The following is a 15,156-nucleotide window of genomic DNA, read 5'->3' on the forward strand; positions in this document are numbered from 1 at the left end:
ACAAAAAAAAAAAAAATTTTAAATAGTTAATTTGATACTAATATTAGTATATTTATTTTCGAAATTTTATAATATTTTCAGAATTATATTTTATTCAAAAACAAAAACATTATCCTTTTTCTCAAAACCATATAAACCATATTATAACATTTACAGAGACGGAAACAAATAAAACATTAAAATCGAAATATATCTCACTGCATTGCACGAATACCCGTCCAGTACTAAAGAAATAAAAATACAACAAAGATATTAAGATATGTTTGTCAAATTAGATAATAAAATTAGGCCATAAATTAATCATGTTTATTAAACAAATTTGAAAATTGTCTTTTTTACTACGAAAATCAGAAATATGTTGTAAATTAACAAAACAGCTTTTAAATATTGTTTTATATATGAAAGAAATTAGAAGTGTGTTAAAAGTCATTTGATCTAATTTAAATCGATCGACCATAATTATATATCATATTTTTTTTATTAACCTGGATATCTAATCCGCTATGCGAGCCGACTAATCCCAGGACGACCACCTGCTTTGTAGATAGTCCGGAGTCACCGCATTTGAACCTCCATGGCCATAAGGGGATTTTTATTTCTCATTGGATTTGAACCTGAGACCTCCTGGTACTTTTGATATTTGGAGCCAAGCTCAAACCAATAAGACACCACCATTGTGGTTAATCATATATCACATTGTGATAAATCATATATCACATTGTGATTAGATGGGATTGGATCCAAAAATTTAACATCCAAATTGGATCGATCGGTTCTTAGATAACAAAATAGTGTCCAATAAAATCGAACTCATCCAATCAAATTATCATCCAACAACCATTCAATTAATAATCATATATAATTATTAGTATTTTACGATATTATTTTTTGGTTGATGCTTATACGTAGTGTTTTTTTAATAAATTAAAAAATATATATGAATAATTGGTTGAAACGGTTATTAATTGGTAGAAAAAATGTATCAGAATATCAGATAGATCCAATTTAATCAAATGAATAACGAATGGTAATATCTGATGAATGGAGTCTATCCGATCCAATCATTCAGTGGATTGGACCGGATGTCCAATATTAATTGGGTTGGATAAGATAACCAAATCCAATATCAACTGAATGATTGGATCATATTAAATCCACTTAAACGCATTGGATTTTAACCAATGATTATTCCTAAGAACATCTCGAACAGATTCTCTAAAATATAGAAAATAGAACGAATGAAGATTTTGAACTAAAATTGAGCTCTAACAGATTATATCTAAAATGAAGGAAGTAGAAAAAATAGCCTTTTTCATCAAATTATAGAAATTACCCAAAAAAAATTACCACGTGAGATAAATATTTTTAAACATACTTCTACCAATAAAAACTTTGAAAATATTTATTTATAGAGAGAAATTAAAAGATAAATAAAATATCTTAATATTATAATTAATGTTGGATATTTTAAAATGAAAAATATATTAAAAATAAATAAATATATTTTTTAAAATTCAATATATTTTTTAAATCTATAAAAAATGCCCTAACTAAACACCAGATATAAAATATGCAATATTAAGTATTATTGTTTTACTAGAAGGATATTAGCGCAATGTAGCGAGATATATCTTGATTTTAATATTCTTTTTTTTTGTCTCAGTCGATATTATAATACGGTTTCATATGGTTTTGAAAAAACGATAATGTTTTTATTTTTGAATAAAATATAAATATAAAGATATCATAAAGATTTAAAAAAATTATATTGATATTAGTACCAAACTAGCAATTTAAAATCTTTTTTTTTTGTAACTTCTTTAATTCATTTTTTTATTTTTAGTTTAATGATATAATTTTTTTATAAAAATAATAATTAAATATTTTGTTACAATTCAATGATTATTCTAATTATATTTTAGATTTTTATATTTAAAATGAAATGTTTATACTTTATTTGATTATGTTTATCAGTATTTAGTTATATGAATTCAAATATAAAACTTTAATAAATTATATTTATGTACAATTTACTTATAATATTGAATTTTAAGTAATATACATCAATAAATAATACTTAATACATACAAAATAATTTTTAATTTTTTTTATCATATGTTTTACCCACATGCAAGCATGTCTACATATATGTTGCCACGCGGAAAGGCTACAAATGCTGACTGGATATTACAAGAGCTTGATTTGAAATTACGAATCCAACCCTTATTTCTTCCCCGCATTAAAATAACATATATAACGAACACCCGCCAAAATCATCCGTGAAATTCCCAAAAAAAAATCCACATAAAATTTCTCTCTATACAAAAATCAAAATCTTCATCCTAATGGAGAACTCGCCGGAGAATTGCAATGTGAAGGTGGCGTTGCATATTCGTCCTCTTCTCAAACAGGAGCGGCGTAACGGCGGCGAAGAATGTTTGGACGTCGTTCCGGGGACGTCTCAGGTATCCACACACACACACACACATATTTATATATATAGGACGTCTTCTTGTTCATATCTAGCAGATTACTCGAATTATGGATGGCATTGCATAATTGCAAATTAGTATTATGCGATCTCGAACTTTTATTCAGGTTTCGTATCACGATTATGCATATGTGCTAAATACATGTAATCGTCTAATGGAAGAACGGATTTTGGTTATTTTCTAGAAATTAATGAGGAAAACTATCATCTTAGTGGATTGATTATTTGATTTATGTACGATCTACGAAATGCATTGAATGAAAATGTGATTCAAATAACGCTGGAAGTGAATCATTCCATTAGATACATGAAAGCGCATGTATAATTGCTTTCAGCAACGATTAAAAAGGAAAAAGCATTGAAAATGTGATTCCTTCTTTGCAATTTGCAGTACCTGCCGAATTTCACTTAGATTCCAGGGAAATGTCATTGTAAATGAAACTATCATAAATTTACCTCCAAAACATGTTACCACTTCTATTATAAAAACCTTCAGGTCAATGAAATTTTACTCCCGGTCTTGAATTTTTTTGGTTGTATGCGTTAATGTGTGTATGTTTCTTGCTACTACCCACTCTTTACATATGGTACTTTACATAAATTAATATAATCAATAGAAAAGTTCCATATTTTGGAGAAGGCCAATGTTCACATAAAATTTGACACCACTGAAGGTTTAAAAGCTTGGTTGACAAGTGCAGGTGCTAATGGGTTCACATTCCTTTATATTTGATCATATCTATGGAGGAGGAGGGTCTCCATCAAGCAATATGTTTGACGAGTGTGTTGCTCCTCTGTTAGATGATCTGTTTCAAGGATACAACGGTACAGTTATTGCGTATGGTCAGGTAGTTTTATTCATATAAACTTTACAGTAAGAACACAAATTTTTTTTTCTTTTGTTGACATTTCACAAAATAAACACGTGCAGACGGGTTCAGGCAAGACTTACACCATGGGTACTGCTCCAAAAGAAGGTTCCAACAGAGGACTGATCCCTCAAGTTATGAACACAATATTTAACAAGATTGAGACACTGAAAGATCAAATTGAATTCCAATTGCATTGTTCCTACATTGAGGTTACTTTCTATGTTCTTCTATATGACCATAGGATATCTATATATCCTTAATTATGTTGTTTTTTGTGTAGTTGATGTTTAAGGTTGATTTTAACTAGAGTGTTTGAATTTTAAGATTCTAAAAGAAGAAGTGAGGGACTTGCTGGATTCAGCCGTTATTGATAGACTAGAAACCGGTGATGGAAATGCTGAGAACGCAGTACCTGGCAAGCTACCGGTACAAATTCGCAAAGCATCAGATGGAGCTGTAAGCCTAAGTGGATCAACTGAAGTCAGTGTTAGCACACAGAAAGAAATGACAGCTTGCCTAGAGCAAGGATGTGCGAATAGGTCAACAGCGGCAACAGACATGAACAGTCAATCAAGGTGACCAGTTTCTTAACAAATCTCTATCCTGTCTTCTCCAATTGCAGACATACAAATTAGTTTCAATATGGTCATGCATTGTTCTTTGTTGTTGTTGTGAAAGTCAATTTAAACATATGACCTTCAGTCATTGACTATGTTATGTAGACGGGAACATAATGCCACATTGCATAAACTAAATGCATACAAATTGTTCTTCTCAATCTAATTGGCTAGCAGAAATTAGCAATTCTGAAGCCAATCTCAATGTGCTAATAGATTTGGCTTTGAGATTCCAAATTAAGTGCAAGCTACTTGTTAAGAGGATGTAAATGCCCTATGAACTGTTAGACCTCTAAATATTTTCCAAAAGGATTTGTGTGTGACCCTTCTTCGATTTTGTTGTTTGATTATTACCACTTGACAATCTCTTGTCTATCAGATACTATGATCATATACTATTTGACGCAGATTGTGGATTCTTTCGAACTTATTTTAGTATCATATCTCTCAAACTTGAGCTATCACCAGCTTCTTTTTGTATTTATTTGCGGTTTATTAATGGTTATGTAGATACACATAAATGCCACCTTTTTTGAGTAAATTTTATGTTAGTTTTGTACAACAAATACGGGAATTTCATGTTTGGCATGTTTGTAACAGTCGGTCCCATGCAATATTCACAATAATTTTAGAGCAGAAGGATAAAAATAAAGGTGAAGCCAGTTCAAACGATAATTTTGGTGGTGAGGAGTACAAATGTGCGAAATTACATATGGTAGACCTTGCTGGATCTGAGAGAGCTAAGAGAGCAGGTTCCGAAGGAGTTCGTCTGAAAGAAGGTCGGTGCAAGTGTTAACTTATAACGTACCATCTAGTTTTGGACAATATCAGTTCTCTATATTGGTTTCCTTTTCTGGTGTAACAGGTATTCAAATCAATAAGGGGCTTCTTGCACTGGGAAATGTCATCAGTGCACTAGGAGATGACAAAAAACGGAAAGAGGGGCTGCATATCCCTTATCGAGACAGTAAACTTACCCGGTTATTGCAGGTTTGTCTGACATTGTTAAATTCTGAAAACCAGTTGTGGCAAAATGTTCTTACTTATTCAAATATTTATCATGTTTTTCCTTTTTCTCTTTCTTACATATCTTCGATAGGGAATGAAGTTCGCATTAGTTCTCAAGGTCTATCCACTAGACATTTTGAAAAAGATGATGTCAACTATAAATGTTTAGGGTTTGAACAAATGCTTATAATTTGGGAAAACCCTGTATAATATGTACAAGCTGGAATCATGACAAAGACAACCCTAGGTAATGGCTTAACGAAAATACTACAGCAATCCTCATCAAGATGGAGTGTATATATCATTATGTCCACCTTGTCACAGAAAAAATCAATCCGGGTCTTTCATGAAACTCTTATCACAATTTCTAGCTATCAATACCGGGTATGCATACAAACATACTAGATAGAGGTGAGGTTGATTGTTGTACCCATGACATGATTCCATACAAAATTGAAATCAACCTCTATATGTTTGGTGTTCTCGCAGAAGACTTTGTTGGCTATAGGATCACATCCCCATTATAGTAGTATAGTTGCATTAGTTTGTTCAACAGAATTCTAACTTCTGGCAGGGATGCCTTGCCTAGGTTATTTTACAGGAAATATATGTCATGACTTGGTTCAGATGCAAAACGATCAGGTGCTTCTTGCTCAACCAAAACACCTCGTTCCCACCAAGAAACATGCTAATTTCATTGAGCGATAGAACAACATGCTCAATTTGCATTTTAGTGCCTGCAATTCTGTTTGATAGATCCTTACTCAATGTCCTTAAAACATGAGACAACGAAAACCAAATTTAACTGTAACCTAAGAATATAATAGATATACGAGTAACGTCAAAGATTCTTTCATTTCAAATAATTTAAAAAATGCATGACAATATTGATAAAACACCTTTTCACATAAACTCGTAGTGCTTATAGATGATTGGTTGTAGAAAACCTAATCAAACCAAACGAAACCTCCGTATATCTCACACATATGATTGTATACTTTGTATGCTTATTTTTTCCCCAAAAGAACATGCGATAAATGGTTTGTTATAAGATCTTGTATAGCGAGTTAGCATGCTTGAGCAATTAGTGAGATATATATTATATAACATCGACTATTATTATCCTCTAAATGTTTCTGAGATGTTCTAAAGAATGATTAAATTCAATTGAAGTTTGTCAGATCTGTTTCTGAAACCTTGTTTAAGCTATATTCGTGTATCTTGTTGTACTAGTTCATAATGTAAATTCTTCATGCATTCAACAGGCTTCACTTGGTGGGAATTGCAAAACTGTTATGATAGGTATCTCCTTATTATGCTCTCATCCCTCTTCTTGTGCTTGAGCTCAATGTAATTAATTGCTTCTTGTAACCTTTTATACAAAGGAAATTAGAGGTAAATAGTGATCAGAAAACTGCTAAGTGACAACAGGATTGAACAGGTTCTGGACTATGGAATTTGTCATGTAGCATGGAAATTGGACTTCTTCACGTAGAATCAGAATGAGCAGGTTGAGAACTAGACTTGTAAAGTAACATAACATTCTGACAATTACTTAAGTTGCATTTAGCGCTGAAACTTAATGAATATTTTTCCTATGTCAATGGTGAAACATCTTACTGGTTGGAAATGGGAAGACATGTACATTAAGTTGGATATGTTGAACCCCTTTGAATCTCTCTAAAAGAGCCCTTATATAGAGAGGAGAGGTTCCTACACACAAATATATATATATATATATATATAGTAGGTTTGATGATCTGTGTCTCCAACATGTCTCCTCAAACAGAGGCCAGACGGTGCCTGCAAGATTGGAGGCGAAAGTGTGTGGATTCCCTAGGTGGTGTTGGACCCCGGCTCTGATACTATGTTAGGATATGTGGAAATCTCTCTAACAAAAGCTAAATAACATAACATAGTCTAACAAACCTAGCCTAGTTAAAGGCAAGCTTTAAGTGTCTGATACGTATATCTCATCCTCGACTTCTTTGTTACACAAAGCAAAATGGATTTCTTTCATTACCGGGCGGCTGAAATGACTTTTTTTACACAAAGCAAAATGGATTCAGGGGGCTGAAAATTGAATTATGTCCGTATATTACGTGTACTGGAACACAATATAAACCATGTTTCAAGGGGTTTCTTTCCCAGTGTTGCCTTCTTTGTGTTCTTTTTTCTTGTAATATGTACACTTTTGGTCCTTACTTTCTGGGTGAAGGTTTGAACATTAAGCTATGCTGGCTGCATCTTTTTCGCTCCGGTGGTGATAGTGTAATGCTTATGCTTGTGGGTCTGTTAGCTTGTGCTTTTATATTACTGAGTATCATACGTTTTAGCTTGTGTCAGCCCTGCTGATTTTAATGCCGAGGAAACTCTTAATACTCTCAAGTATGCTAATCGTGCTCGTAACATTCAAAATAAAGCTTCAGTAAGTTTATATAACATTTTTTCTTCACAATCCCTCGGCCGGCATGCATAATTCTACTCATGCTTATTTTCCGTGTTTGTCAGGTTCAAAAAGAAGTATTTCCTGCCGACACTCACAAGTTGAGGCAGCAATTAAGATTGCTGCAGGCGGAACTTGCTCACAGGAGGGAAGCTGAAATTGCTGAAGTGCAGGTATTATGTATATCTATCATATGTTGTGGTTTGTTATAAAACTATGCAGACATTATTATGATAAGGTGCTTATGGTCTTGTGCTACTTTCTTGTAGGAACTTAAGAGAAAAGTTGATTCTCTAGAGGCTACCAACTCACAACTTCTCCAAAAGATCCATGAATGTCAGGCTACCAACTCAGAACTTCTCCAAAAGATTCATGAATATCGCAACAAATGTGCTGTTTATGAAAAAAAGGCTCATGTATGTGAATATATACTTTTCAATGACAATCAACTATTATTCTGTTGGCAATCTTGTAGTTTAGGTTTATAATTGTTAGAGTTCCACATCGGCTAGACTTGGACCATTTATCCTCTATATATGTTGGAGCCTTCCTTCACGCCCCAAGGGGTCTTTTGGAGAGTAATTTGGGGGTTCCTCATATTCTCACAATAATAATGGTTAGATGTTTATTTCATATATAAGAATCATGCTAAAGTAAAAGGTTTGATAGATTACTATTTGATTCGATCTCAGGAATATCGTGAATATTTTGTTCAAAGAGATGGAGTTAAGAGCGGTTCACAATGCACGACCTCTCCCGAGGCAATTAAGAGAGACTCACAATGCACTACCTCTCCCGAGGCAATTAAGAGAGACTCACGATGCACGACCTCTCCCGAGGCAGTCAGTGAATCTGTTGCAAGTAAGTTATCAGTGACCAAGTATAAATATTTGCACAAGAAGTATACTAGAATGAAATTTGGTTTTAGCCGTAGACATGATGCATGTATCATTTTTCCTCCTATCCCCTCTTGTGCTCCTTTGCTTGCATTACCTAACATATAGGACATATTTGACGTTGTACTAATCCCACTTTTTTATCTTGGGAATTAAGATCACGATATTGCAGGTGAAGTTTTGAAAGAACCTGATAAATTGACAATAAAGCAGGAGCATGAAATTCAGCAGAATATGTGGCATAAAGAGTTAAATGATTTGGACAAACGCCTGGAGGAGAAAGAGGTGCCCTTGAGTCTAGTATTATGCATTTACTTTTTTTTTTTGGAGATTGCGTTGTAGGAAGTGTACTTGATTGCAACCAATCGATCCGTTTTGCGATTAAACTGGTTCAGCCTAGATTTAAGGCATATCTATCTAACTTCCTCCTACAATGATTGAGAACTCTATCATCAAGAATTCACATTATTTTCTGTTCCCAAGGATAGTTCCTTAATGACCAATTGAAGTTACTAGTTTTATGATGGTAAAAGATACTCCCAGAATGGGAGTCAATAACTCGAAAATTGATACTCTAAAGTATAGTCAAGGGAGAAGTAGATTTCAACTTCCAAAGGAGGGTGGGAGTAGTATTTTTCTTCTTCTTTCTGATACATGATTATTCAAAATGAGCAAATAGGAAACCAATATCAATTGTTTTGAAAATGACTAGGGATTGCTAGGAAATATCTTTTTATACTGATTCATCTTCATTCAGATGATGTTTGTGCATCACATATGCAATGTCAATGCTTAAAAACTGATTTTTTGTCTCAATGATGCTAAAAGAGGTTGTACACCACCCTCTGGAGCTTCCCTATCACACTGGTCCCGTGACCATCAAGGGAGAAAAATCTTGTGGATGTTGTTTTCTTGTGATACCAACCCAAAATGGAGTTGTAATTAGGCCAAACAACCATATTCATTCCGTGTTAAATCATACCGACTCTTAATTCATTCTGACTACTTAATCATTTTGTAATAAATCATTAAACATCTACCAAGTAGCCCCTTAGACTTTAGCGTACCCCAACTGGTTTGGGTTTAATGCTTTTGTTGTTGTGTTTATCATCATTCAGTTAGATCATCTCGACTTATTTGCAGTCTGAGATGAAGCTTATTGGGTCTTCTGATGTGGAAGCACTCAAGCAACGCTTTGGAAAGAAAATCATCGAGCTTGAGGAAGGAAAAAGATCATTGCAGGTTGGATATCTTTTGTTTGACCATCTTTGATCCTTTGCTTTTTCTTTATATGATAAGTTCTGCTGTGCTTGCAGCTAGAAAGAGATGGCTTGCGAGCTAAAATTGCACGTCTTGAAGCTCTGGGTGAGCCAACAGAAAAAGAGCAAACCATGAATGCGGAGAAACTTGAAGAAATTGAGGTGCAGGTGATTGTGATCCACATTATTATGCTGCCCTGGACCTCTTTTCAACCAACTGCTAAATCGTTCTATTAATACTAAATGCAGATTTCAGATTTAGAGAAACAATATGAACAACAGATTGAACTTTTAAAGCAAAAAAGTCAAGATGCGATGAAACGACTACAAGACCAGATATGTCTTATCAAGTCCCAAAAGGTTATTCCTGGATAAATCTCACTTACATGTTCAAAAAGTTCCCACAGTTTTCAATGGTAGTTCTTTTTCATTACAGGTGCAACTACAGCAAAAGATGAAACATGAGGAGGAGCAATTTCGGCAATGGAAGGCCAATAGTGAGAAGCAAATGCTGCAGGTAGTATCTAATGTTCGAGTCCCACATTGGCTAGGCTTGAATCATTTCTCCTCAATATATGTTGGAACCTCCCTTTCCACATATTCTCACATGGTATCAGAGCTAAGGTCTAACAACTCGTTACTCTGGGGAAATCTGTACTTGCCTAGCCCCCTTTCGACACCCTGGAACAATTGTGCCTATGTAGCCTCTGTTGGAGGGAGCGTGTTAGAGTCCCACCTCGATAGACTTGGACCATTTCTCCTCAAAGGGTTCTACATATCCTAACACCCATCACATACATCAACTCATCTCACTGAATATACATATGCACCTCTGCATTTTTTAACCTAGCAAAACTGACATGTTCAACTTGATTCACACATAAGAGAGTGATTTGGCAGAGAATAGGATGATGCCGAATCCAATATAAGATTTGACAGTGCCAGAGAGATGACCCTAAGAAAATTTACTGACGAGATAGAACCAACCAAACATTCAAAACATTCCACATCATAATTTGTCTACATCATGATGGACTTTTGACAGGCTGGCCTATTTTTAAGCGGTTTTTGTAAGTTCTGGGGGTAACTTTATACTGTAAAATGGTTTGGTAGAGGTTGGTGATTTGAAGTCATGCATGCCATATGCCGGCATCTGGACCTACTAAGAAAATGCAAACTAATTCGATATTGTATCTTTTAGCAGCTAAAGAAAGAGAGCAGGAAGAGTGAATTTGAGAGGCATAAATTGCTTGCTCTATATCAACGCCAAACACAGGTAAGGATTTACTATTAAATGTGCTTGCCACCTTAAAAATTCATCTAAGAACACAACAACTGGTGTTTGCAGCAGATCTACTTTGGATAAACTTCCGTAACTGAAGTCATAAATGATAGCAATTTGTCTACTTACCCTTAGCGTTGACACTCTAACCTTACATCCAGATATCTTTGTTGGTATCATATGAATTGTTTATAAACTTTAAATATTTTACAAATTAGCTTGTTGATTTCCTCCTGAAAAATTTAGAATACCTATTTTTTTCTTTGATAGTCTCTTTTAAACTAAAATTCTCTGTTACTCTTGTTCATTTGATATGGTTTGATTTAATTTGGGGAATTAGACTAGAATCAGCTTAACTCAATAAAAGAAGCATGTGGTTAGATATGAGAAGGATTAAAGAAAAGGAAACAACTACATGCATATGAGGAGCGTAGACACAACTTATATATCACCTCCTGAGTATATATTTAGAAAGTTATAAATAATCTGTAGACATTACAAGTTAGGGACTCAGGGATTGTCCTAGCGGTAAGGAGGTGGGAATCCTTAGTGAGGTCCCAAGCTGAATCCGGTACCATCCGTCTGTCTCTCTCTCTGGGACAACATGGTTTTTCTCCCCAAGATGGTCGTGGGACCAATGCGGTGGGAGCGCTGTGGAGGATGGTGTATACCCTTTAAGAAGAGGTTATGCATAAGTTGATGCTTTACTAATATAGGTCAAGTTCAAATGAGAACCATAAATATTTTTAGAACTTGCGAAACAATTGTTCAGGAACAAATATCATTAATTTTTATTTTAGGCTGATTCGTCATGAATAATGAAAATGCATGATATTCATGAATATTTCAGGGTTATTTATCATTAATAATTCATGAAATCATTGGTTCCGAGGTTCTCAAAAGATTTCTGGTTCTCATTTGAACCTGCCCTTATTAATATTTTCTAAGGCCTATAAAGATTGGACTAAAATGTGTCCACAAACAAATAAAAGTTCTTCACTTCCCTTGACAATACTTGTAAATGGTTGCAAAATGGTGTTATTTCTGTCGTCACCACAATTTCTGAATGTTTTAGGAGTTCTGTAGTTCAAAAATTCATCAGTTGACATGGAGAACCTTTTGAACTTATTCTTTCACTCCAGGTTCTTCAGAGGAAAACAGAAGAAGCTGCAAGAGCTACCAAAAAGCTAAAAGAGTTGCTTGAATTACGCAAGGTTGCCAACCGTCGTGAAACTACTGGTAAATATCTTAACGGTACTTCTTTCCACAACTTGTTCTTGCTTTTAGTAACTTCATTCTCTCCTCTTTCTCTTCCAGTTCAACCCAGTGGACAAAAACGAAGTGGACAGGTAATTGTGAACCTTCTTTTCCTACTAATGAATTTTGTGGTCAAAAGCCACCTGAAGATTCTATATATTTGGTTAGTTCATATAACATTCAACCTTTTATTGCTTTTTCCTACTACTTGTTGGTCTCATTTACTTGAATTAAGGAGAACTGGGATGAGACACAAAATGGAGAATGGATACAAACTGTGTAAATAGGTAGTCACAGATATAGACACACATAGGGGAGGGTTTAAATGGAAACAACAAAAGGGTTGGAAATGTGGAAAGAAGGATGAAAAAATATAACAATATGGATGCCAAATTAAAGAGAATATCGTGCTTGTTCTTTTTTTTTGTTGGTATAATTGGTTTGGCTCAAATTTTGATTATATTTTACCTATTTTCAATTAAGAATGGTGGGAATCTTTTTTGTTTTAAAAATAAGGTTTTAACCATCTTTTTGGTCACTTCTCTACAGTTGAGATTTGTTTCTATGTTTCCAACCTTTTTAATGTTCACACTTGAACCTCTCCGCACCCACATAAACATAATAAACATACATCTATGTATATATCTTGGCCACTACATTCTTAAGTAAAAGAGGGATTTTCTTAGTGTTTGGGTTACTTATTGGTATTTCGGTTAAGAATTGGGTTATTATCATGTTCAAATATTACACATAAACCAAACCAAATCAAACCAAGCCAAATGGACTCAGTATATCCCACTTGAAAGTAGGGTTTGGGAGTAGGATGTACATAGACCTTAACCGACCGCTAGAATTGAGAGGTTGTTTCCATGAATACCCACAGCTTGTGCACGAAACCCAGGTGTGTGCAAGCAGACAATAAGATAGGTACAATGACAAGTAGTTCGGAAAATATAACATATAGGATAATGATTCAATGGTGTGCACGCAAACAATGTAATCAGGTGAGACATGCAATGCAAGTAGAAAAGAAATGTTCATAGCAACTTAAACATGGAAGACTGGTAAGAAAGTAAGAAAGACAGGCAAGATAGACCAAAATTAATAATACTCCTAGAAAACAAATGTTAATAGCAACAAATGTTCATAGCAACTTAAACATGAGAGTATTTGATCATTACTATAATACTCCTCAGTAATGACAAGATAGACCAAAATCAATGTCGCCAATATTTTGCAATGATTAAAAAAGGAAACTATGTAATTTTGGGTTGAAATCTTGCTGAAAGGGAAAATGTAATATAATATTTAATCAAACCAAGATGGAAATTCTATCATTTATTATGGGATGGAGGAAGTATATCTTAGGAATTTGAACTCAATAAGTATTTTGAAGCCATGGATTTTAGATATGGAGTTCTACATGCTGGCATTAACCGATGAAATATGAATTGATCATGAATTTAAGCAGCTCTGGCAGTTTTCTTGTTTTTCTGGCACGTTTTATTATGTCTAGTGTGGTTTAAGAGATCTGTTATTTAAATATCATTTCCAGATCAAAAATTTGACGAGATGGCTTAATCACGAACTCGACAAAGTAATGCATGTGAATAAACTTCATATGGAGTATGAAAAGCAAACAAAGAGGTATGTGTATGTATGCTAACCTGCAGTTATGTTCACTCATTCATATCATATTTAATTTTACATGATGAATTAATTCTTTCCTGTATATCCAGCCATGCTAAACTTAAAGAGGAGTTAATCTTTCTGAAACAAATGGATAAGCCTTCTTCTCAGGCATCCAAGCCTCCATCAGAGGAGAACAAACAGGCTTGGTATATTTTGAGACATATATTGTAGATAATTGTGCTTTTCTTTTTTCCCCTCTTTTTACATATATTCTTGTTCAATATGCGTTTTGGTCTTACCCGTTTGTTAGGAGGTCTTTGTCACCAAATACAAGAGCAGCTAGGATTGTTTCACTTGAAAGCAGGGTGAAATCTTCATCAGCTGCCCTTTCTTTGTTGTCTACACAGCTCTCGGAGGCTGGGAGGGGACATGACCTTGCCTCTGGTCGATGGAAGATGGTATACTCATTGGGAGATGCAAAGGATTTGCTTCAATACTTATTCAATCTTGTTACTGATACAAGGTAAACTATATTACCACAATTTCGCAAATTCTGTGTTTCACCTTTATACAAATAAATTCTACACTAGAACACTTCTTATTGATTTACTGTTATAGATATGTTTCAGTAGATGTCAACATCAAGCCTGTCTACACGTAGGAACCTCTCCTCTCTCTATAAGGCTCTTATAAAGACACCTTTTGCAGTTGGCAGTGTACTGCTTTCCTTTTTGTTTGTTAAATAAGACAAAACATCCGTGGGCAGACTCCTTGGATTCGAAGGGGCCCCACATATCCTTAGATGCTACTAGGGTCTAACACTTGGGACTCGACACATTCTATGGGTCACTCTTTAGCTCCTTTTGAGGGTGTATTTTGTAGTCCCATAACGGCTAGACGTGGACCATCAAACCTGTATGTGTATATATATATATATATATATAGAGAGAGAGAGAGAGAGAGAGAGAGGGAGAGGGTCCGGTTCAGAGGAAAACCACAAAATAATGAAAAACTAAAGAACATTCTGTAACTGTTCATTTGGATGGTATGAACATGTGCATACAAGTAATTTTTAAGCAAATTGTCATAACATACACACGTGCATAAAAACCACAAAATTACTTGGATGCACATTTGCATACTGTCCAGATGAATGGTGTTAATCAATATTCTAAATCCTAGTCTTAAATGAAAAAAGATCATATGAAATAACACATAATACACAAGTTCTCTGAATCACAATTTCACGAGTTCTTGAAAAAAGGCCCCCTGTGTATACATGAACCTCCCTCTTCTCTAAAGGGACCTTTTAGAGATGAATTCAGAGGAGTTCTACATATCCTCACAATATATATATATATATATATATATATATATATATATATATATATATATA

The 15,156-nt window shown here is 34.3% G+C and overlaps 1 protein-coding gene across 1 annotated transcript in view; it reads left to right on the plus strand.

The window, feature by feature from the left end:
* The first annotated feature begins 2,345 nt into the window (after positions 1 to 2,345).
* Positions 2,346 to 15,156, plus strand: part of LOC112515700 (kinesin-like protein KIN-4A) — a 16,691-nt gene continuing 3,880 nt past the window's right edge. Inside the window, exons 1-22 of the mRNA XM_025122606.1 lie at positions 2,346 to 2,465; positions 3,193 to 3,339; positions 3,423 to 3,572; positions 3,688 to 3,938; positions 4,581 to 4,759; positions 4,846 to 4,970; positions 6,254 to 6,290; positions 7,325 to 7,416; positions 7,500 to 7,607; positions 7,704 to 7,850; positions 8,127 to 8,295; positions 8,488 to 8,615; positions 9,486 to 9,572; positions 9,647 to 9,763; positions 9,839 to 9,949; positions 10,026 to 10,106; positions 10,794 to 10,865; positions 12,014 to 12,110; positions 12,189 to 12,220; positions 13,684 to 13,775; positions 13,868 to 13,966; positions 14,074 to 14,283. Of these exons, the coding sequence (XP_024978374.1) occupies positions 2,346 to 2,465; positions 3,193 to 3,339; positions 3,423 to 3,572; positions 3,688 to 3,938; positions 4,581 to 4,759; positions 4,846 to 4,970; positions 6,254 to 6,290; positions 7,325 to 7,416; positions 7,500 to 7,607; positions 7,704 to 7,850; positions 8,127 to 8,295; positions 8,488 to 8,615; positions 9,486 to 9,572; positions 9,647 to 9,763; positions 9,839 to 9,949; positions 10,026 to 10,106; positions 10,794 to 10,865; positions 12,014 to 12,110; positions 12,189 to 12,220; positions 13,684 to 13,775; positions 13,868 to 13,966; positions 14,074 to 14,283 (2,651 nt within the window). The remainder of the gene's footprint in view (positions 2,466 to 3,192; positions 3,340 to 3,422; positions 3,573 to 3,687; positions 3,939 to 4,580; positions 4,760 to 4,845; positions 4,971 to 6,253; positions 6,291 to 7,324; positions 7,417 to 7,499; positions 7,608 to 7,703; positions 7,851 to 8,126; positions 8,296 to 8,487; positions 8,616 to 9,485; positions 9,573 to 9,646; positions 9,764 to 9,838; positions 9,950 to 10,025; positions 10,107 to 10,793; positions 10,866 to 12,013; positions 12,111 to 12,188; positions 12,221 to 13,683; positions 13,776 to 13,867; positions 13,967 to 14,073; positions 14,284 to 15,156) is intronic.

This window comes from Cynara cardunculus (assembly GCF_001531365.2).
Source record: "Cynara cardunculus var. scolymus isolate 2C chromosome LG 7, CcrdV1, whole genome shotgun sequence".
Lineage (NCBI taxonomy): Eukaryota > Viridiplantae > Streptophyta > Magnoliopsida > Asterales > Asteraceae > Cynara > Cynara cardunculus.